Here is a 24,315-nt window from a genome sequence, read left to right as displayed (position 1 = left end):
ATGAAAATATTTGCTGAATGGGATTAGACCGTGGCTGTTGTCAGTTCTTGCTCTGAAGGTATTATTTAAGGCAGAACTCACTGGAAACGCTCGTTTTCTGATCGATTCAGCTGTTGGCATTTTGTTTAGCGTGCAGGAGCATGAACTTGGACTTGACGGCTGCTGATGAGGCTCTCAGAGAGACGGTTGTATCAGGCAGACAAGAGCAGAGATGACACTGGGTCTCCTTTCAGCTGCAGTAGAGGTCTGCACGGGGTCTTTTTTCTTTTTCAACCCAGGACCCACACGCTCCTGCTGGATTTCCAACTGCTACCACCACCCCCTCTTGCAGAGATTTTGATCACTTCCCACCTGCTAAAATGTTTCCTGTTGAAACTGTCTGCCACATTCTGTTGGGAAAATTAAACACATGAAATTTGTTTGTCAAATTGGAGCAAAAAGAGGACAAAAATATTATGGACCGTGTCCCTTATTTCTCTTAAAGTCTGTGGCCTTTCCCATAGCAACAGATACCCACCAGATGCTCCGTCTCCATTATGGATGGCAGTTTTACTTTACTTGTGTTACTTTTGTGGGGATTATATATGGAGGAGAATGGTTTCCTGGATGCATCTACCGAATGTGTGTGGTTCAGCAGCTGCTCTTATTTTCATATATGAAATTTTAGCCCATGATGATGATGAGGCCCCAACCTGCATCAAAGATATCCTGCAAATATATCCCCAGCGTTTATGTTCTGGAAGGTCCCAAACCAATTGGAGCCCTCCACTTTCACATTAGACTATTTAGCATCTTTTTTCAGACCTGGCAAATTAGCAACGTCGACTACGTATTTCTTGTAGCTGACTTGCAGAAGAGGCTTTTACTGTCAAGAAGAATATATAAGAGGACGTACTGGGTAGACCGGTTTAAGTCGACACTGAATCTCTTATTAGACGCTGCTGCTTGTTGCGCTCATCTTCATCTTTGTCTCTGTATGTACTGTTTACTTACACTAAATTGTTCTGTGTTCTTGCGTTCTTTAGTAAGAACCTCTGTAGTTCCTTGTTTTAAAAAATGCAGCCCCAGAGATAGCAGAGTGACTTGATTTCCTAACCAGGATCTAACCACAGAATACATTTATCCCAGCTGCAGCTTCAGTTGGGCAGCGTCATTGGAGGATGTTTAGACTACTGAGGCGAAGTTCTGTCAGGGATGAAGCCAGTGGGGACATCATTTTGAGCTGGAACTTTACCCTGTAACAATATCATTTATCTTGGGGTTATGATATTATGTCCTTGGACAACTTTCCGAGACGGATTTGAAGTGTTGAGATGTGCATCACCACCAGACTGCTCCAGTGTGTCTGTGATCCAGGAGAAATGAGTGACATAGGTAAATGAAAGCAGATGATGCTATAAACAGATCTCACAATGGAACCTATGTAGGAAACCACAATGAATGTTTTATTCATGCAACCGAACTGGTATTCTCTCTTCCAGTCACATCCTATGTGCGGTGGTTGTTGTGTAGTTTCTTTTCCTGAAGTCAACCCCCTCATCTCTGCATCTCTCCTCTGTCCTTGTGAAGCTCTCTGCTGGCATTTGACTTGACTACCGACCTAGCAACCCAGACTAGCAGAATCCCTTTTCACTGTTGGAAGGATTGCAGCTGCTGTTGTAGATTTGAATGTTTTTTTGTTTTGTTTTTTTTTACATTGTTCATACCTTTACACTTACAAGGTATTACAGCACATACACTCAGTTGCCAGTTTATTAGGTACACCTAGCTAAAACGAATGCAGTTTAATATAACAGTCCTGCACTAAATCCTACCTTCGTGAAGGTTAAAATGTGCAATTTTGTTGAAACTGTTTTACAGAGGTGTTGATTCAACGGTATGGATATTTAGGAGGATGCATATGACCTTAATGAGGGTAGGATTTATTGCAGTTTGATGTATTACACTGTCTTATTTTTAACTGGCAACTGAGTGGACTTTACACGGCACATTTTCCAAAAAATGGGGCAAAATTATCGTAAATTATTTAATAAAACATTTTCTTATTTCACGCCTGTTAATACTTACAATGATTTTAATTCAATGGGATCATATATGGTGATAATAAAAGGGCTGGCCACACACAAAAACACAGCTGTAGACCCTCAAACATGTTTTTGTTTGTTTTATTCGTTTATTTTTGCTTTTATTTCAGCAAGAGCAAACAATGCATTTTGCACATGCTTCGTCAGGCTTTCCTCTCATCAAGCAAGCCTTAAGAAGCATTCATCCTTTCTTGTAATCATTTCAATATCCGTTAAGTGCATATTTACTTTGAATTGATTTATACGGTCTTATTACATTACATCAGATGAAGCCTACATGAAATCGGTCTTCCAGTACTTTCAAAAATCCTTAATTCTTAAATAAATGAATAGAGATGTAATGGATCTAAAGTTTCTATGTGCTCAAGCCCTGTTTGTCATTTTGGATTCCCTCCACATTATGCCTGTGTTTGCCCTGCATATGAACGACGTTGATGATAACAGTGATTTCCCCCGTGTGTGTCCTCAGCTGCTGCTGGAGCATCTGGAGTGCCTGGTGTCCAGACACGAGCGGTCGCTTCGTATGACAGTGGTCAAGCGGCAGGCTCAGTCTCCCTCGGGAGTGTCCAGTGAAGTTGAAGTCCTCAAAGCACTCAAATCCTTGTTTGAACACCATAAAGCCCTAGATGAGAAGGTAGGTCTGCTTCCATTAGCACTACACTTTATTTTCAAGGTGTCTGCCTAAGCAGTGTGTACAGATACGATTAAGAATCTGTTTTTTTTTAGCTTTGTCTTGGTCTTAGGTGTTTTACTCTACATTTGCAACATTATAACTAAGGTTCTAGTCTCAAGTATAAATCCTGAAATTAGAGTTTTGTGTCTCTTGAACAGCACAGATTTCCGTGTATGTCACTTGTCTGATAATGTAGAGGTTGATTAACACCTCATCTTTTCAGATCCCCATTCATGAAGTTAGTAAAAATCATCAAGCGGAATTGGTATATATGTGTAATCATATCGATTCATTGTGACGGTGACATATTTTCTATTCGGAGAGTTTAAATTGTGTATTATTATCTCAGTGTATTGATGAATCGAACAGCTAACACCAAATGATGCACACATTGCCGCTGCAATGTCATCTGTGTTTTCCTGGTGTCGCATGTTGGTTTTAGCCTCCACGTGTCCCAACCAGCATTTCTCCTGCCTCCTCACAGCCTGCTAATTTATGACCTTAGCCCCCCTGTGTGATATCACCACCGCCTCTGTAATCCATTCAGCCTCTCCTCTAAAAGCCATCATTTATAAAGCACGTCCATTGGCAAGGGAATAAAAGCTGCAGCTGTGGGACCATCCCGACCCAGACCCCAGCTAACTTCTAATCCAGGATCAACCTCCTCTGAGATCTGGTATCCTACTGGGCCACAGCAGCCGTGGAGCACGGTCGCCATGCGGCGCAAGTAATTGCTCCATCACAGCCACAAAAAACAAAGAGGACAAGTATGCTGAGTTTCTCTGATGAAGAGAGGAGTGTAGGAGGGGAATCTCCTCCTAGCAACTGGTGCTTTAAAAGCAATAAAAGCCTCATAATGCTGCTTTGAAGCCACTGCAGAGTGTACTTCTGTGGCTAAGGGAGGAAAAGCTCTTTCTGCTGCAGCAGTCGGGCTTTTTTTTTTCCTGCTGTGTTAACCCATGATTGCCTGAACTGGAATTTAAACAGCAGTAAGGAAAAAATGTGTGTGTATTTTTCTGCCAGGCCCTTCGCTACCATATGAATCCATTTGAGGCCGGATGCAGAAACGTGCACGTGTTAAGGACACGATTCAAGAGATTTGCACGCAGGTCATGATATGTGTCTGGTTGTTTTGGTTTTCAGGTAAGAGAGAGACTACGGGTGTCTCTTGAGAGGGTGTCCGCCTTGGAGGAGGAGCTCACAGCAGCCAATCAGGAGGTAAGAGATGCCACAGCTGTTATGTTCAAGATAATGAATGTGATACTATTTAAATCTTGTATGCATGGACGGATGGATACAGGAATTAGATCTCCTAAAAAAAAAAAATACAGGGTAGTGTCTCTCATTTTCTTTTTATAATAAAATTAAATATAGGATTCAATTTTTATTAGATTAAATTCTAGTAGGGAATTTGATCATGACAGTCAAAGCAAATAAGACACACAGTGATTATTGCAAGTAACGTCAATACTGACAGTAGTTACAACAACCAGACTACTATAAATTCCGAACTACTTCTAATACAACATGTGATTAAAGGAAATTGTACCGGAATGGTCATGTGTTATATATGTACAATTCATCTGCCAGAATCAGATAATGTACTTAAATGCACTTAAATGCGAATGAGACAGTTTTGAAGTACTTTCATTCATTTCCATTCAATTCAATTCAATTCAAGTTTATTTATGACTGTAAGAACAAGCAGCTTCTGAACCTAGATCAACAGATACGCACAAAGCAAGAGGACGGGAAGAGGATAATACTTGTTTTAAAAAGAATTAGAGACAGTTGCTGTTTTTAAAAGTGCTTTAGATAGGAGAAATTGGGAAAAAATATAAAAAGAAACATTTGAAAATAAGTGTTGATAGAATGATAAAAACAACAACATTAAAAGGCAGTATAGTACGTACTGTAGCACTCTTGACATTCAGACTTCTGTAAAGAAACACGTTCCAACTCACAGAAGAAATATACAGGAATATGTACTGCTTGTTTATGGGAATGTTAATCTAGTACACACTTTGATGTGTCCCGAAATGTGTCCAGATTTGTGTCCTGAATTATATATCAACTCAAACACCCAGAAGCAGCCGCATCACCTCTGCAGACATTACTCACCCTCATCTTTACAGGGATTAGCACATAATAGCACTGCACACATAAGTGGCTGAAGCACAGCGCTGACAGAAGAGTGGTCACTCTTTCTATGGTGGCCTAACTTCTTCTCAACCTGCTGGCTCGGGCTGGCAGCAGAGCCGGAGCAGCTCTCGTACTGCAGATGGTCTTGTTCCAGCTGAGAAAAACCCTCAGGCTGGCATTTCACAGCCTGTCAGACATGCCAGTCTGACACTCGGACCTAGAATAAAAGTCAGTAAGGAGAAGAGAAGAAGGGGGGTGGGGGCTGGAGGGTGGAGGCTGGAGGGTGCAGTGGGTGGACGGACAGACAGACAGTTAGATCTGTCTGGAGAGGAGAGAGGAGGAAGGGAAAAAGAGCTAAGAGAGGCAGAACACAAAAATAGAGATGTGCAGGTGGGAAGCAGAGGCAGGTTGTGTGTGGAGGTGTGTGTGTGTGTGTGTGTGTGTGTGTGTGTGTGTGTGTGTGTGTGTGTGTGTGTGTGTGTGTGTGTTAATGACAGGGGAGTAGTTGGTCAAAGCACATCGGGCGGGTGTGAAGACGAGTGTGAAGGAGACAAAAACACGGAGAGTGAGACTTACCAGACAAACCGTAATTAAGTGTTTTGAGGGGTAAGTAGATGCTCGAGCCGCTTGTGGTCTGAATCCAAGACTGGAAGGTGTAGGATCTGGGCAGAAAGGGAGAGAGGGAAAGTAAAAGGAGTGGACAGTTGCTGCTGGTTCCCCAAACTATCTCTCTTTTTAACTTTACAGCTTTTGGGCTTAGTCTGCTTTTTAACTAAACTGCTAAGTCCCTGACAGACATCTCCGTGGAGGACATGGCACTTTGGAGCATTTTCTCACATCACACAGCCAAGGTTAGAAAGACCATACAGTACACCTGCAAGGCCGTCCCTTGTAAATGGTTAACACTACACTTGTCAGTGCGGTGGACAGATGAATGATTGGCCCATGAGGCAGTGAAAGAGGCGGTTAAACCGGCTTTGCCGAACAGAATAGCGTCCACACCTTCAGAGGCTCCAGGGAGGCGGGCAGAGCCGCGAGCCAGCAAACCGGTAATTGATTTGGGATGGAGGTCTGGTACGAGTTCCTTCTCCCCGCAGGGGATTAGACAACACAGGCATGCCTGATGAAATCGGCAGCTTTTGACCTCACGCGGCCACAGGTGTTTAAGTGTGCGACACACGGATAACTGCCAGTGATTGCGATTTGGAACAAACTCTAAAAAAGAACGTGTCGGAATCTTATCTGAGGATAAATTGTTGTTTACTGTTTATTTGATTACTTATAGGAGACAATGGATATGAATCCACACTGTGACACATTTTGAAAACTGCAGCGTAAAAGTGCCAGGGTTTACTCAGTTTAAGTTTTACCCCATGAAATCTATGAAAAGCACAGAATGCATTGCAGTAGGCAGATCTCATACTAAATCCAAAAATCTTGTTTTCTTTAATCCCTTGAAAACCTGATTTTTTTTATACGAACTATTACTCTATAACATCAAATTATTCATGATGAATCAAGCAAGAATTAAACTCAATGTTCTGAAAAACCGCTTTAACTGTTATTTATTAAGAGTTTAAAACTGAAAATTGAGTTGGATTGACAGTGGCCTGTCAACATGAGCACACAACCCCACAACTGTCACTGGATTTATTTTTAAAATTATTTGTTTTTGATTTTTTTCTTTTTTTTTTTTTTAAATACTGCTATATCCTGATTGGTGCCCAGAAGTATGTGACATCGCCTTTTCCCCACTGAATCCCAGCTCATACAAACCAGTGAGAAGAGCACAGACAAAACAGCAAAGCCATAAATCTTTCATGTGAAATAAACAAAACTGTTCAAGCTCCGGCTGAAATTTTTTGTGTTCATGTAGGATCCATCGGTCATGTTTTTTTTTTTTTGGGGGGGGGGCTTTTAAAACAAAAAAATCTGTCAGATTAAATGGAACAGAAGTTTAGAGTGTTCTTGAGACGAATTGATCTCTGTTGGAAAAAGGCAAAAATGGCAGATTTTTGTTTTTCAATTGTTTCAGCTTAATAACTCGGAGGAGGTCTGGCATGGGATCAGTCAAGTCTACAATGAGTGAGATCGAAGACTTCGTCACAGGAAACAAGCATATTGCTTTTTTTATTCTGCCCGGTCTAATCCTGTGTGGCAACTCTCACATCTTTGCCAAAGAAATCCCAAGGCAAATTTACACGCACAAAATTGATGCACCTTTCACCTATATATATGTTCGTGCGTGTGTGTGTGTGTGTGTGTGTGTGTGTGTGTGTACACACACATGCATTTGGTCCAAATTGATTGTAATTTAAGCACATTGCACCACAGGCTTGTATGCCCCCAGCTCTCACCTTGACAACATCAATCTTTTACACTCTAAGAAGCCCCCTCCCATCCCTCCCTTCACTCCTCCTCCCATTCGTCCAGTCTCTCCCGCATCACATTACATCAGACAGTCCTGTCCACACAGAATTGCTAAAGAAGGACAACAGAATCACGAAGCTGTGCCCCCTCTCTGCCTCTTGTCCTTCCCTTTCTTTTCCATCAGATGTCTGCCTTTGATGAGAGGTAAATCAACAACATCCAAAAGAAATAGTAGGCGCCATGTTAATTTTGCATCTCGTACACTTGTCCTTCTGTAATTTCTGACCTGGAGATTCACCTATGGTGCTGCGTTCATGATATGTTGTGCCTTTATGTCAGGGTTGGTATTAGCGTTTGATTTCTGAGCTGGAAAAATTACAGACAGTTTCAGAATAATGGTACAGAAACATACCGAGGCATAATTACGCGCAAGTTAAAAGTAATGAACAGCGACGCTCTGGGTTCAGTGTGCAGCAGTGAAGAAGAAGCCAAGCTGTCGCGGGCGAAGTTTCAGGCTGCAGAGTTATAATCCAAGCTTAATGTAAGGTGAACCTGCCCACTGTGGATGGGGAATAATCACCTGTCAAGGCATTTTGGCTCTACTTTAAAGGAATCCTGACATCAACTTTGATGTCAGTGAGAGCAGGTCAGGATTTTGAGTTTAAACCAGGTCAGTTGAGAGCATTGTTTCTTTTTACCAGTGGTCGTGTCGAAAACTAACATCATGCAGATTTTAGGGTCCGGGCTGTTTCAGCGATTAAAGCATTTCCAAACCTTCTAAATACTAGAGTAGAACTAGCATGATGCCGCTTTAATCACATCACGCTAACAGCACACACCATGTACTGTAGTCTTTTTTTTTAATTTTCTTTGTATTCATTAAATAATTTATGTTTATTTTTGTAAGGGGAGAAATCCTGGCAGGGTTCAGTGAACTTACTTTCTGTGAATATAAATGTTTTTATAAGATGACTTTTAAGGGAATTCCAGTTTCATACAACTTGGGTCTTACTTTCCTTATTTCTATTTGTAACAATAACATTGCACATTGTACTGTGTAAATTGTTGAGTTCTGGGAACACGAAAACATTGTTAAAAAGAAGTCAGACATTTCACGAAAAAAAACAAGCCGTCGGACAATGATCAAAAGGTTGTCCAAACTTACTGTTAGAGAGAAAAAAGGAAAAATGTAAAATTATTAGCCAGACTTTCTGTTTTAAAGTCCATCGTGATCATAATTTGTGGGTACAACGTCATAACTCAAAGAAATGATGCCCCAAGGTGCAATAAACCCAAATTTTCCTTTAACAGCGATCACTTCATCGTGTTGTCAGTTTGTCTCAACCCGGAACACAAGGTTGGACAAAACCACACAAGTCGAGATTAGTTTATTTTACGTAACTAGAAGGGAAAATGAACCAAAATTAAACCAGATGCAAAGAAACTAGAGGATTAGAAACCAGGGTAGAGGGGAGAGAGACAGGCTGAACTGCCATCAGCTACAAACCTACAGCGGTTGGCTCACACCACGGCCGTCTGATTTGCCCCTGTAATATTTTTCAGAGCTGCTCTGAAGTGATCACTTTAATGCGGAGGAAGTTTCACAAGACTTCGACATTTTTGGAAGGCCATGTCTTTTAAATAGTGATATACTGTCTCACTCCCACAAGGTTCAAGTTCTGGAAAGTCTTGTTTTGAAAAGTACACGAGGCACCACTAAGTCTCAGGAGCTTCAGATTGTTTATGAGGGACAAGTAGCAGCCAAGTACACTATCTGCCTTTCTCTTCCCTATCTTGAGGAGGGCGATAATCACATGGTGTGTGTGATTATCACCCCCCTCACGACCTAATTATTGCCGTCTGTGGACCTCTGTCACCCCTCTGACAGGATTATGACTTTAGGACAGTTGTTTAAAGTGGTGAAACGAGGCATGAGATCCACAGATCGCATGCCTCATACAATCAGGGCTCATGTGTTTCCAACTTCATGATAGTTAACGTCACGTTCCAGAAATTCCTTCAGACGGGGACATACTGGAATTCACTAGTATTGCAGTAGAATTAAACATGACTTTTTCTGCATCAAGTAGCATTTGTGCCACTTTCATGTTAAAACGCTGACGCCTCAAGAGGTTCGAGCTAATGTTGCGGCGTCTGATCTTGTTTTTCATCCAACATTTATTCTGTGTGTTTCTATGCGCATGCAAGTATGTGTGTTTCAGCTCTAACCTGTTAGCTTTTTCCCGTCCTGCAGATTGTGGCCTTACGGGAGCAGAATGCTCACATCCAGAGGAAAGTGGCGTCTGGAGAGGGAGGAGAGGACATACTGGAGGGTAGTGAAGCTCAGCAGAAGGTCCATGGCAAGGTGGGCAACCTTGTTAAAATATGGGTGGGGAAAAAATGTTTTCAAATCATGTGGTTTGGTTTAAACTTCAGCAGTGTGTAAAAGTGGATGCTTTACCCTACAAGCATTTTTTTTTAAATGATGTGAAGGAGGTGCACTCAGTGTCAGTCAAATTGGGCACAAATCTTGCAAAATGTACTACGGTATGGTTCAAAATAAAGTGAACAGAGCTAGTTTAAGAAATACTTTTAGGTCCTGATTTCACAGATGTTCAAATCTATGAATGTTATCGCCCTACATGATGCTCTAAATGTTAAATGTTTCAAAGCCTTTTCCGCACTACCAGGAATACCGTATACTTTTGGTGGAGAAATATTAAATCCCTTTATGCCTTTGAGTCTAAAACATATCACGACACTGCAAAAACTCCTCTGCTAGAAAAAAGACAAAATATTCTTTGAACTAGTGAAATTTGTTCATTTCAAGAAAGAAAAAAATCTGCAGTAAGCAAAACTGAAGTTTTCTTGGAACGAGCATAAAAATCTAGCCACCCCAGGACTATCTATCCTCTAAAACTAGTTAAAAATATAATTTATGCCTGTTTGGCTTCATGCAAGCATTGACCTTTTAGAAATTGTTAAATGATTTATCTTTAAAGTCAACTCAGTTTAGGTGTTCATATCTTAGAAAAACAAATACGACAAAGTTCTTAAGTCTGGAAATGAGAGTAATTCTGAAAACATTTATTGTTGCTATGGTCCTGGGTGTGGTTTAAGTTTTTCTTTATGTTCCAAATATTTACACAATATTAATTGCTTTCTATTAAATCATGGCCGTCGTACATCAACCTCAAATAGTCAGTGTCAAAATCACAGCACTGGTAATCATTGTTTTGTCTACACCAAAGGTTTTGATCATACATTTAGTTGTGCAGGAAATCTGAAGGGGACCCAGCAGTCAGGTAAAAGCTGTTGCTGTGACCTCAGCTTCTCCTGTAACGCAGGAGCACACATGGACCTGCATAGCTAAAAATCAAATCCCCCTCTGATTATTAATTTAAAGACAGAGGTGTAACAGCGTCCACAATCCACTAGGTTACACTACTGGTGTAAGCTAGTGAATGTGGACGCTGGAACGGCATCCCATCTAGGTGGGATGCTGTTCCATGTCGGGAGCTCAAAAGAACGAGCCTCAAAGCCCAGGGCAGATCCTGGAAATGCCTTTTAACAGCATCTGCATCTTAAAGAGGACACCTGGGTAGATCAGCGGAGATGGCTGTTACTCGGCTGGTCTGCTGGGGGAGGGTTGTCAGGAGTAAAAAGACGAAGGAGGTGCAGAGGGTGTTGTGTTTGCCGTTTATGTTTGCCGAAGAAATTGCGTGCCAGTGTAAACTGCCGCAAGGTGTATTTCCTGCGGTACAGTGACTGACAGCCACTGACCTTGCAGTGAGAATGTTGGATAGTTATCCAGTGTTGTCAGAGGGACTGACAAAGACATAACAGCGGCTGCGATCGAGGGGAATGACAACGCTGACGTACAGAATGCACTTCTTCTCGGCAGCACAGTCCTCCCCATCTCTCACTTGCACGTGTCCCCTGGTTGTCACTAATGTGACAGGTGGAAAGAGGTCAGGGAAAGGGGATGGAGGAGTCGGAGGGAGGGAGGGAGGGAGGGAGGGAGGAAGGAGGGAAGAAAGTGCAGCTCTTGAAGTGCATATTGACCCATGGAGCGCTCAGACCTTTAGAATAAACCTGGATCTGCCTGATAACCAGCTAATGTATTCTGACAGATGAGGCTTGTGGCTTCAGTATCTTAATTTTTCATTCAGTAAATATCCAGGGCTGGACTGATGTACGGATATACTCTACACCTGGGTTATTCTTTTACTTTTTTAAAATAAAAGCCAAAAAGAGTCTTTGTAAATGGGAGATGAATAATAAAATATATGTTTAAATGCAAATTTTAGGCAGCAAAGCAGGCAACTTCGCTTCAGTCTTTCCTTTATTTATGCCATGTTGTCAGATTGAGAAGATAGAAAAATGTCCCATTTTTACAACGTGGGAACATTCATGCATTAATCCAAGATGGACCCAAGATGTTTGTACTCCCTTGAATCTTTGAATCCAATCAAGTACAGTGAAGGTTAATTGAATATTTTTGAAGTGTTCACAGAATTATTACATTAAAATTAAAAAAAAAAAGTCAAAAGCAACATCTCTTTCAAAGGGACTATTTCTTTGGTAGAAATTAGTCCTAATTTCGTCATTTGTGGGAAAACCCATTGCTGCCAAATTTTGTTGCTATACTTTCTCTCCGCTGTGAGAACCACAAAGAAGACCTCCATTATATTGGAGTGGCAGTAGACTTGTCAGAGGCAGTTACCTCAAAAACTGGGCAATTTTAAAGTAGGGAAAAGTAAAAAGTAATTTGCATGAATTGACCTTTTTTTTGAAAGGTCCTGTAGATGCCTAACTGAGTCTAAACTCTTGCAGGTTGAGTAAAAGATTGCTCGTTTTTAACTTTCTCAGTTCTGAAAAAACAGGTGTCTTACTATTACAAGACGGGGAAATGAGCACAGTAATGGGAGCCACAGTTGTATAATGTAATATCTGTGAGACAGTTCAGAAATTTCTAATAAAGTAGAGCTGAATCCTTAAACTCTGTCCTTTTATGATAGCAGCCCAGTGCTGGGGAGCCGGTATTAAAATCAATGGTGTGATTTAGAGGGTCCTGTTCCCTGCTCGGGTGAATCATTGATCAGAGGCAATAGGCAGAGAAGCCCAATTACGTTTGTCCCAACAGGCGGGTGGCTGAGGGCGGGCAGCTGGGCTTGATACAGCAGAGAGACAGAGATAGATGGAGGTAGATAAAGAGATGGCTTTAGCTCAGTCTTTCCTTACACCTGCTTAAAAGTAAAGAGGGACTGTATTATTTAGTAGTGATAATAAAGTTGTTTTTTGACATCATTCTTAGCTCTAAACCTCTGTGTAAGTTGGATCTCTCTGGCACCCCCTTCATTAATCTACCTCATGCCGAGGCCCAGGGAGCTGCACAGAGTAGGAACCCCAGCAAAACCTAATCATATTACTAATGCAAGTTTCAAAGCAATTTCTACAGTGGAGTCTGAAGTGATTCTCTCACCCAGTCTTTGTCTCCATCCAGAATCAAAGCAGGGGAAGAGCCAACGCTTTGAGCTCCCGAACCTGAATTTATTAGAGTGCTAATATGTGTAACTCCCAGAAGGAGAAATGGTATCTGAAGTGGGAGCCGTGACTGATTTTCTCAAGGCCTACTTCAGTACGCCACAGGAAGCCTGGGCATGACAGGAAATCAGAAAGGTGTTTTCCGTCTGGTTCATTTTCACTCTTGATAATGTGTCTATTTCCCTGATTTCAAACCCCAAACTTTTGTTTCTGTAGTTGGATGCTTCCAGTTATCCTAACCTTTGGTACCACTGATTGGTCGAAGACACTTTTTAAAAGAGAAATCTGTACAAGGAAGTGCTTTGAGGGGCACATTTTTTTTAAAGATACAAGATTTTTGATTTGGTGTTTTTTTTCTACTGTAAGTGTCCTACACCAAATGCTGCCCATTTCATATGAGCTTACAAAACACTAAACAACAAGACTATTATGTTTTCAGAATGTAAGGATCAACAAATTTTGGACGACCAGACAAAACCAGAATTCTGTAGCTGTACACAATTAAAATCATCCTCAGTAACAAGATCGGCACTAAAACAAGTTTCCCTCAGTTGCCAGAGGAAAGGTTCCTGTTACAGTATTATCTGGGCTCACAATGACTTTTGTTTTCTGTCTAAATTATATATAATATGTGGTTCTGTTACATGATCATCTTTGATTTTTGTGTAATTTTGAAGCTCCAGATAACTTCCTCCCCTTGTCCTTTTAATTTATTAAATGAATAGTTCAATATTTTTGGATATATGCTTGTTCACTTTTCTTGCCTAGAGTTACATGAGAAGATCTATGGCACTCGTATGCCTTGTAGTGAATATGAAGCTACAGCCAGCAGCCCTTTAGCATACCTCAGCATCAATACTGAAAAAAAACGGGAGAGACGGCTAGCCTGTGTCTGTGCCAAGATAACAAAATTTGCCTGCCAGCGCCTCTAAAGCTCACTAATTAAAACATTAAGTTTCATTTGTATAACCAGCGCAAAAACCGACAAGACTCCAGGAAATAGTCAGGTACGGATAAAGCGACAATGTGTCGTTTTTACACTTATAAACCAACAAGATACAACATGTTACACAGTGAGCCTTAGAGGTGCTGGTAGGCAGAGTGTGCTGCGTCCCAGTTATACATTGTTTTTGGTCAACCTTGAATTTCCTTTGTAGTCAGCTTTTCTACCATTTGAACCAAACAGTTCCATAACCTCACTCTTTCACATCTCTAAGAAGAGATTGGATTGATTTTGTTGTCAAAGCCGAGCTGATGGTTGCTAACCCCTCTTTACTCGTCTCTTCCCCCAGCGTCTGTCAAACGGCTCTCTGGAGTCGGCCCATGAGGCCAGCCAGGTGGTGGAGCTGCAGGACCTGCTGGAGAAGCAGAACTACGAGCTGGCCCAGATGAAGGAGCGCATGTCCTCCCTCTCCTCCCGGGTCTCCGAGGTGGAGCAGGAGCTGGAGACCGCCCGCAAGGACCTCATCAAGTCGGAGGAGATGAACAACAAGTACCAGAGGGACATCAAAGAGGTTACATTACGCAGACAGACAGACAGACAGACACTGGGGACAATGAGAACCATGCACACACATTTGCAAGGGAATAATAGTTGCAAGAAAGACAGCAAGCAGCGGTCTAAAAAGAACTTCTATTAGCTTCCACTCTCACACTCTCCTTCCCTCTTTATTACTGTATGTATCACTCACACACACACACACACACACACACACACACACACACACACACACACACACACACACACATGCACACACACAGTTCATTACTTACTTACAAAACCAAGGAAAAAAATGTCGAAGCCTTTATTAACATGGCTACATGTCTTCCTCACAGTAAAGCAATCACAAGCAAGCAAGGGAATCCTAATGCTGTATTGCCGCATGCAAACCCCAGTAGGCTATATAAATGCCCCTCAAGGACACCCACTAACACGTAACATTAAAAAAAAAAAAAACCTCCCAGCAAATCAAGCAGCTGTCTCTGCATCTGCCACTAGTTGCTCCTCAAAGTGCTTCAGGATGGAGTGTGGACATGTAAAGCACAAAAGCAGACAGTTAAAAGCTACTTTCCTGGAGAAATGTGAATGTTTGTGTGGTAAACTGGCAATTAAGGGCCCAATCATAAGCCCATTCAATACATATCTATGTGAGACGAATGCCAGTGAAGTGGACTGGATACAAATATAAGCTGATCTCTTATAGCCCTCAGCTGAAATTGCTATTGATTGCTAACAAATGCAGGCCCCGGCTGTGATTGTGGCCTGGCAAACATGGCCTTATCAGACCGACCACATGTTATTACCCTGCACGGCCACCTCTGAGAGCGGCAGTTCATTCAGCGCACTCTCTCTCTGTATAACTAGTATTTTTTTTTTTGTGGTTTTGAAACCACGTGTGCTGGCATGGGTTTGTCTCTGCAGCAGTTCTCCATGCAGGAAATTACCTCTCAAGAGATAACGTTGCTGCCAAGAGGGGGAACCGTGTTTCATGGCAGTGGTGTGAGATTGAAAATCACAGCTCTGTGTTTGTACTTTCTCAAGCTCTGTTTGTTTGTCTTATTTGTTATTTGACTTCCTCCTTGTGTAGATTATACTGTAGTCACGTCATGTGTGGAGTTAATCTGATGACGAAACTTTTATTTTGTCAACTTGCAGCGTTCACATTCCAGGTTCCAATAACTGTGTAAGGGTCTGTAGATGTGATGAAAAGAGTTTTTGCTATAATTTCAGCATCCGTAATCATTAAAGAAGTTTTGTACCAACATGCAGTTCCCGTATACTCATGCTTCACTGTTATGAGAACATTTTGTGCACTCGTAATAGAAATTTCTGCATTAATTACAGTTTGTATCATTTACGTTTTGTAATGAAATTATGAAGCGATATAAATAAAGCCTTTGCAGCTATTAAATTGCAAATTCATGATTGCGAAATACTCCTTACAGACTAGAGTTAGTGCTGCAGTTGATTATACTGCAAGTTCTGTGAGAAAAAACAGCTGGAATTTAAGACCAAGCTAAGCAGCAACCAAAAGTATGATTCCCCCCCCACTTTTTTTTTTTTTTGTTTTTTTTGATTCACTTCAAATTACACACAGTGGAGGGGCGATTCCCCCAAAGGTTTTAAGAACACTGTCATCTTTCTTGTTGTATTGTGTTGCTCTCTGACTGGTCTGACTTTGCCTGTGTGTGTGTGTGTGTGTGTGTCTGTGTCTGTGTCTGTGTTTGTTTGTGTGTGTGTGTGTGTGTGTGTGTGTGTGTGTGTGTGTGTGTGTGTGGGTCTGTGTGTGTGTGCGCACAGGCCATGTGCCAGAAGGAGGACATGGAGGAACGGATCGTCACGCTGGAGAAACGCTATCTGAGCGCCCAACGCGAGTCCACCTCCGTGCACGACATCAACGACAAGCTGGAGAACGAGCTGGCCAATAAGGAGGCATTCCTCAGACAGGTCTGTAGAGTCCGGGGGGGGGGGGTCCAAGTGACTGATAATCAAGCAACTCTCTGTTTTTCTAGTTCTACGAATTGCTCTGAGCACTTTTAGTGAAAGTTATCTAGGGCCGCGGGTCCTTAAGGTCCAGGTGGCTGCTGAAATGGACCATTCATAGCTGAATTGCCGGACATTTTTTCAACAGTATAACAGGATTCAGAAAAAGAATTAACCATGCATGCAGCTGGCTGTTCATGATGGTTTCTGTCAGTTAACAGAGCCCTTTAGAGGCGTTCCACAGAGGTTTGGCAATGAGAAAACCTCTTGACATTGTGTCAAATAATGTCAGAGGAAATTACTACTGAGGAAGGAATCCTGATGGTTTGACTTAAATGTTTATTTTGAGCAGATGCACATGGCTCAAAGTCATCCTCATAATTGATATAATGCTGTACAATATGATCAAACGATAGTACAGATTTCTTCTACTTTTTTTATTTCTTTTTTTTTTGTTTAGTTTTGTTTTTGTTTTGTTTTTTTGTTTTTCATTGGAGCCAATTAGATAAATTGCCCGGCCACACAAGATTGATTGACATTTTCATGAGTACAGGCTTAAGCGCCAGCTGAGCTCTGGAAGGATACAAAGAATTTCGTACTAATATGAGCAGAAGAAATCACAGAGACGCCATGAGACACACATGCGCTGCTCGGCTTTGCTGCAAAGGAAGTAGATATCAAGCAGTTTCTCTGTTAAATTATTATCAACATTTATTTTCAGTGCCAATTTCTCACTTTTGGCTTTTACACAACCAACCTATAATAAGCACATCATCAGGGCAACTACCTCTTGACTCTAGAAAATAAACACATCCAAGAGACAGGATGCACAGAAATACCCCCTAAAGCTCTTGGTTTCGATCTCCTGCTACCGCACACAAACACACTCCCTCGCTGGCCGTGTAATGAGTTTACTTGCTGTTGTGCCAGCATCTGAACTCCGGGATCTGGCCGCTGCTGTTTGAAGATGACTTGTTCGGGGGGTGTAGGCTTGGGCACTGGAACAGAGGGATGACGAGATGAGACAAAATGGCGAGCAAAAAGGCAAAAGAAAATATCGATGGAACGGCACCTAGGGAGGATATTGCAGCAAAAACACACTGTCATGTTTCCCCCAGTGTCACCTCAAACACCAACAGGATGGCGATTTGGGTTCAGACAGAAAATATCTCTTACACGCACAACAAAACGCAATGCTAGCCCGCTCCAGTCTAATTATTGTATACTGAGCTGCCAGGGCCGGCGCCTTAGGGACCAGAGCATCTGCCGCTGATGGCAAAGGCTGCCATGCCGTCCCCTAAAAACGAGTCTTACAACTGATCAGAGCCCTGAGCGAGGCAGGCAGAAAAGTCTTTACACGCAACAGGGAAATGCAAGTCACTTGTCGACAGTTTCACCAAATGGTGGGTTCTGTTTCCATCTTTATAATGGCAACTACTGTATCTGAATGCCTAATCAGGGCAATTACCAGTATCTGCTGAGTAAAAGTTGCCACTATCGCTCTTGGCAAGTGCAGCACTGCTGCTATTCTGACTCTGTTATGGTACTATTTTGAAGAAGGGCTGAAGCACACTGCCACGGCCTTCAACAGCCAGTCCTCCTCCTACAGACGGATGTCTGTGGTTCTATTTTCTACCAGGAGATGATGCTCTGCTGACATTAGCAGGAGAAGAAGGAAGAGTCAAATTCATAGAAGACCCTTTGTTCTTTCGTAATACGATACGCCAGGACAAAGGGGGGCAAAATAGAAATACCATAAACTCTTTTTAATTTATGCCAGCTGCACAGACTAGTACAAGAGCCAGACCTTTATTTCTAATTTTCCCTTCACTTTCTAAGTACTTTTTCTCATATTTTTGTAAGATGATTCCCTGCTTTCTAATCTACTACACGTTCATTTTGCTACTGCGGCTCAACATGTCCTCCATGTTTACCTGTTGTCTTGATAAATTCAGAATAATGCACATTTCCATGGCATGCTTTTCATTAGTACAATGCACAACGGAGAAAAAAAGGGAGCTACTTGCGGCCCAATAAATGAAGACAAATTGTGGGTTGGTGAGCGACAATCCAGAAACATGTTAAAGAAAAATTTAAGAAGTATTTGGGGGGGGGGAAAAAAATGGGGAAAAAAAAGATCACAACTATAATCAAGCATTTCTGGCTGGAAGTGTTTCACTGACGGCAGTGTAACATTGACACAAAGAAGGACATTTCTGTAGGGACTGGCCTTCACTTGTCCATGCTTGCCGTTGTGATTTGACTACCTTTATTTATTTATTTTTTTATTTAAATTTTTTTATCGAAATATTTACCGTTTTCAATATCTCACAAATCTTATAAATGACTACCTTCTAACGTTGTTTACACGTGTGTGCAGATGGAGGAGAAGAACAGGCAGCTACAGGAGAGGTTAGAGCTTGCGGAGCAGAAGCTTCAGCAGACCATGAGGAAGGCCGAGACGCTGCCGGAGGTAGAGGCCGAACTGGCCCAGAGGATAGCCGCCCTCACCAAGGTAGGAAGACACACACACACACACATTAACACACTGTTAACACATTGTGACAGATGCCCTCATCTCTAGATTTTTCTATACCTATGTGTAAGTGTGCACATGGTGTCATGTCATGACGTTTCAACATGTCCCTCTCCTCTTCCTCGGCCACATAGTCTGACTCCAGCTCCTCTTCCTCCTCTGATGATTATCACTTTGTTATGGAAGCTAAACTCCAAGACATGAACTCCATTCTTAGGAAGGTAGTCCCACAGGGCATCACAGCTACTGCCAACTCCTGTAGAGAGCAGATTTCATTCATTTACCTTTTTATTAGTGTTTTGTGGCGAGCGTGTCTACTGGGGTTCTGCTCTGGCTGTTCTACCGCCATAGGACAGCTGCATGGCACTTCTGGCTGGAGCTCATACTGTGGCAGTGCTGGAGCAGCTCTCTCCCTCTCTCATTCTGTCCTTTTGGTGGCCTTGTTCTCCATCTTTCTCCTTGTCACTCCTTGTTTCAACCAGCTCTCTCTCCAGTTACGCTTAAAACAATAGATATCCATCTTTGAGTTTGGGGTAGAGGCTTTGGCTTGTGTCGTTGCCACTGCTTTTTTGTTGCCCTTTAGGCTGCCCAGCACACAGATCATCGTGCCCCCTTTTGTTTTCTGTCTATGCTGTGTGATCCATCTGTAGGCGGAAGAGCGTCACGGGAGCATTGAGGAGCGAATGAGGCACTTGGAATGCCAGCTGGAGGAGAAGAACCAGGAGCTGTTGCGGGTGAGTCACTGTGGAGGCGTCGTGCCAGGCAGCCGCTCCTGTATGCGCATGACAGCTTGAGGCGACTGTGACTGATGGCATACCGTCTGATGTATCACCAATGAAACTTCACCAAATCATTGTTTGACACACTCCGCTGATAGAGTGCTTTGTGAAACGCTTGCAAATGATGCAATAACGTATTCATTTCAGATCACAGGAGCATCTCCAAAGTCACACTTTACAGTATCATCCCAAAATGCTGGATACTCAGCTTTAGAGAGAAGAGTATGCTGTATGAAAATGTAATTGTAATCACAAACATGGTTAGAGGCCTACAATGGTTGTCAGAAGAGACAAAGATAGCAGTAAACAAAGTAGTCATACCAATATGCAACGTAAACACACAAAAACATTGTTTGAAAAACCATAACCATAAAACCATAACCATCAACCATCAAAACCATAATGTAATTTTGAAATTTCAGCAGAATCTCAAATTATTTGCTATAGATGACAGGTCACTTTGAGTTTTGTTTTGGTTACGGGTAATAATGATCCTGCATATTTGACCTATAATGGGGGTTATTTTCCTATTTGTGTGAATTTTTGTGACCTTAGTGACCTTTATGAGACCTCAGCTGAATCAGGCTGGTTGGGTTTAATTTACATGTCATATAACATTATTGGTGATACACTACACTGACGGGCTGGCACTATTTAGCAGGATACAAACCAGATTTTAACTCTAAATGAGAAAAGTTAGACCGAGACTGACCTTGCTACCCCTTTGCCATGAGATTATTAAAATTACGCTCAGTTTTTCAAAGTTTCCTCTGCTTTTTTTAATGGCAAATTACTTAATACAGGTGTTTCTAGCCCTTTAAAAATTAGCCAGCCAGAACAAAAAAAAAAATCTCTCCGGTAGTACTTGGCACAACTGGATGACTTGCAGCAAACATTCTGAAGGGTCTTTCAGAAGCCACATTCTTTAAACTTGGTATATATGACTTTGAAATACCACTTCAGTTGTGTAACTTATTCCTCCAGGCTCGACAGAGAGAAAAGATGAATGAAGAGCACAACAAGCGCCTCTCGGACACGGTGGACAGGCTCCTCACAGAATCCAACGAGCGTCTCCAGCTTCACCTGAAGGAGAGAATGGCAGCTTTAGAAGAGAAGGTTAAATGCGGCTGCCACATCAGTGGAAATCCATCAGTATCAGTTCTTCATATAAAATGTCAGGGATGGATTTTCTCACCTCTACCTTTTTTGCTTCTCTTCGCAGAATATGTTAATTCAAGACTCAGAGGGTTACAGAAAACAGTATGAGGAGTCAATCCAAGAAAAAGTAGGTTGCAGAGCCCATGAAATGATGAATACCTCTTTTTAAAGAAATGTTTTTTCATCATTTTACATGAGGTTGTCTAAATTAAGTATTTAATAATAGAGAAATAATGAGGTTGGTTGTTGGCATTGGTTACATTTTTTATAAACCTCTGCTGCTGAATATTCATCGGCCTCCCGCGTGGGGGAGGATAATGAGCTGAATTTCACAAGCAGTATAGAAAACACTAGAAAGTGCCACTCTGTCAGTTAGTTTTGCGAATTTAATCAGCCCCACTGGCTCTCAGCCACGCCACTCCACAGCGCCGACATGCACTAATATGACTACTGTATGATCTATTGGGATCATGATCCTTTGGGCGTGTAATATCACAGGCAAGTCCTGTAATGACATGTTGTCAAATTGCTTCGTCCAGTCGCAGCTGGCAGAGGAGATTGAGAAGCTGAGATCAGAGCTCGACCAATTCAGATTGAGGGCAGGCTCCCTCACCGAACCAACCCTGTCAAGGTAGGTTCTCTCTCTCTCTCTCTCTCTCCCCCTCCCTCTGGATGTTTGCTACACCCTGTCCCCCTTAGATATTGTTGCTTATACCTTTCAAGTCCAAAATCTGGACTCGCCTGTCAAGATTACTTAGGGTTGCTAAGCTATGATTGAACAATTAGTCTTCAGGACAGGGGTTTAGCAAACAGTCAGGGGCAATCTGCCTCACATTACAAATGATTTAGCCATTAAATTAACAGGTAACCAGTGCAAAGTAAATAAGGGTTTAGCACAGAAATGGCTACCAAACAAAAGTGAGTTTCAGTTCACTGGAGTTCTGGAGCATAGTTAGGCAACTATATGAAACCAAGGTTGGGTCTTTGTCCTAACATTAGTCAGTATTTAGACACAGACAAGAAGTCGACACAAGAAGAAAGCATGGATGCTCGACTCTGAAACGGGTTATTCCTAAAGTTGCTTAGCTGTCTGTGAGCCTAAAGTTTTACAGACTCTTATCGTAACTACAGTCAAGGAAGCGTCTTCATTACTTCCTTTTTAGTTGATACTAACAGGCTAAGATCCAGTAGAGATTTAATAAAGGGCCAAAATTTAGCCCGTTACAATTTTTTCTAACCTAAGATTGTGTATGCAGCAGGGAAGCAAATAAAATGCCGGAATAAAGATAAACTCGCTCCAGTAGCGCTCCTGGTATTTTATCTGTCACTGATGAAACAATTTGCTCTGCACTATTGTTAGAACTTATTATATTGCTGACATCTCCGTATCTATTCTCGGATATCTTCTGGCTTCCCTTTCATGCTGCGTGAAGTTCTAATATTACAGTGTCGATGTGTTGACAGTAGCAGCCTTAAGCCCCTCCACAGACAATTTGCAGCCATACAGGCATGCAAAACAAGCCATGATCTTTCATGAAGTACACATTGTCAACACATTACTGTGACTATTATGTACGCTCGAGGTACCCGAACACAAGGTCTGATTGGTTTACTGTCTGCATAACTGTGAATATTACCATAACATTTGTCTCATCTTTTGTGATCAGCTTCACAGCTCAGGCAAAATCCCTGTTTAGGATTTGTATTAAAGAGGTTTTTTTTTATCTTCATTATAAGGGACCCAGATGTTTTAGTGTTGCCGCACAGACTTAGACGTGGTATTATTTATAAAATTCGTTTTTCTCAGGTCTCACCTGGACACCTCAGCTGAGCTTCGATTCTCATTGGGATCTTTGGCTGAAACCCAGTCGGACCACTACCGCTCAGCCAAGGTCATCCGCCGGCCGAGGAGAGGTCGAATGGGTCTTCGTGAAACCAAGGTGAGGCAGAGACTCTGTTATGTTTGCCCTTCGACCCGTCTATCCCTTTGCCTTTCTACTTTTGCAACTGCTACTTCTAATAGTTTGACTTAATTTCAAAGTCTAGGGAGTGGTTAACTGGTAGATCAACTATTGAAAATATATTTTGGGGGCAGCCAGTAAGTTAGAAATTGGCACATCCCGTAGAAATTGCCTGAGGACCCTGAGGCTGTAATACAGTTTTATGTGCTAGGAAACGCAATATAATTAACCTTTGGTAAGGTTGCTCAAATCAGATTAACATCTTGTCCTTTGGTTCCCTTGAGAATCCTTCAGTCTTGAATTATGTTCAATAGGTTTAAACCACTTTCAGCTGAAATATAGTACAGTATGCGTGGGGAGACATAAAAGCACTCATATTTTGCTGTGCCCATCTCATTTTTGCAGTTTTGGTGACCAGAGACAAAGGCGGAGTCCACGCCATCGCGCATCAGGGCTAGTGTGGGTTTAATACATTGTTAATAGAAGACACATATTAACTCCAGGAGAGTATAGATGGGCTTCAGTCATCAGATAAAGCTGCTCTCATCTCTTTTAAAAGTAGCTGACAATTTTTTTTTTTTTTATGGCCCAAGAAGGGAGAGTCTAGTCTGGTTTCTCCCAGGACAAAATTGTTCTTGTCCAGGAAAGCTGTCTCCTGAAAGTGCTTAGAAGTTATGATGTATAGTCTGGCATCAGAGTCTGTCCCCGTCTTTGTGCAGGCTAAATCACTGGGGGAGCACGAATGGCGCTCACAACAGCTAGGGGTTCTGGGAGGTCACCACTTCGAGAGCGACACCGAGATGTCAGACATCGATGACGACGACAGGGAAACGTTGTTTAGCTCCATGGACCTGCTCTCACCCAGCGGCCACTCCGATGCACAAACTCTGGCCATGATGCTGCAGGAGCAGCTAGATGCAATCAACAAGGAGATTCGGTACCTGACACGCATCGCAGTAAAAAGCCAGATTAGCAGACATATTATTTTTTTCTTCTTTTACTTATTGTGTTCTTAATACATTTAGCACTTAGCTAAATTAGTTTAGCTAAGCTAGTTTTTAAGCTCGTGTCCCAGAAAGCTGAGCCCTTCTGGCATTCTTTTTTTGGCCTTTATGCAGATTACATAAAATTTTTCCGGCTCTGGGATGATATTATGTAGTTGAATCATGCCCTGTTTACAATAAATAGCTCTGTCTACACTGCTTTTTAGGAAAGTTTCTTAACTTTACCCTGTTTCTACACCCCATCCTTTGCTTCTTAAGTGGTATTCCAGCCAAAATCTACTGTATATTTATAGTATGAAATAACACACCCCATTGAGAACAAGAAATGTGGTCGGCCTCTACTAATATCAGAAACTACAGCAGCAGAAAAGAACTGCAGCGTAATTGACCTATCCACTCCTATCGGTACGTTTTAGATATGCTAAAATATGGCTAATTACGCTACTTCTTACCAAATTGTCATGCAAGAATCTAAGGTATCACTTTTCTCTTCAGCATGTCGGTAAATTGCTCTTCCTATCATTGAACCAAACACTATTCTCGCATGCACTCGGTGTTTCGGGAAATGTGATCTGCC

General features: G+C 42.0%; 1 protein-coding gene across 9 annotated transcripts in view; it reads left to right on the top strand.

Annotated features, from left to right (window-relative positions):
* ppfia2 (PTPRF interacting protein alpha 2) overlaps window positions 1–24,315 on the top strand; it is a 49,834-nt gene that overhangs the window by 4,248 nt on the left and 21,271 nt on the right. For 7 of the 9 annotated variants that reach the window (XM_040145725.1, XM_040145730.1, XM_040145716.1 and 4 more), the window contains exons 3-14: window positions 2,554–2,718; window positions 3,901–3,975; window positions 9,524–9,634; window positions 14,109–14,330; window positions 16,118–16,264; window positions 18,681–18,815; window positions 19,487–19,570; window positions 20,600–20,731; window positions 20,838–20,900; window positions 21,313–21,404; window positions 22,581–22,713; window positions 23,454–23,671. In XM_040145725.1, the coding sequence (XP_040001659.1) occupies window positions 2,608–2,718; window positions 3,901–3,975; window positions 9,524–9,634; window positions 14,109–14,330; window positions 16,118–16,264; window positions 18,681–18,815; window positions 19,487–19,570; window positions 20,600–20,731; window positions 20,838–20,900; window positions 21,313–21,404; window positions 22,581–22,713; window positions 23,454–23,671 (1,523 nt within the window). In that variant the 5' untranslated portion in view covers window positions 2,554–2,607. The remainder of the gene's footprint in view (window positions 1–2,553; window positions 2,719–3,900; window positions 3,976–9,523; window positions 9,635–14,108; window positions 14,331–16,117; window positions 16,265–18,680; window positions 18,816–19,486; window positions 19,571–20,599; window positions 20,732–20,837; window positions 20,901–21,312; window positions 21,405–22,580; window positions 22,714–23,453; window positions 23,672–24,315) is intronic. The other 2 variants (XM_040145707.1, XM_040145697.1) reach the window with 2 other exon arrangements.

Source organism: Xiphias gladius, chromosome 2 (genome assembly GCF_016859285.1).
Source record: "Xiphias gladius isolate SHS-SW01 ecotype Sanya breed wild chromosome 2, ASM1685928v1, whole genome shotgun sequence".
NCBI lineage: Eukaryota > Metazoa > Chordata > Actinopteri > Istiophoriformes > Xiphiidae > Xiphias > Xiphias gladius.
This window is presented reverse-complemented; position numbering and strand designations above follow the sequence as displayed.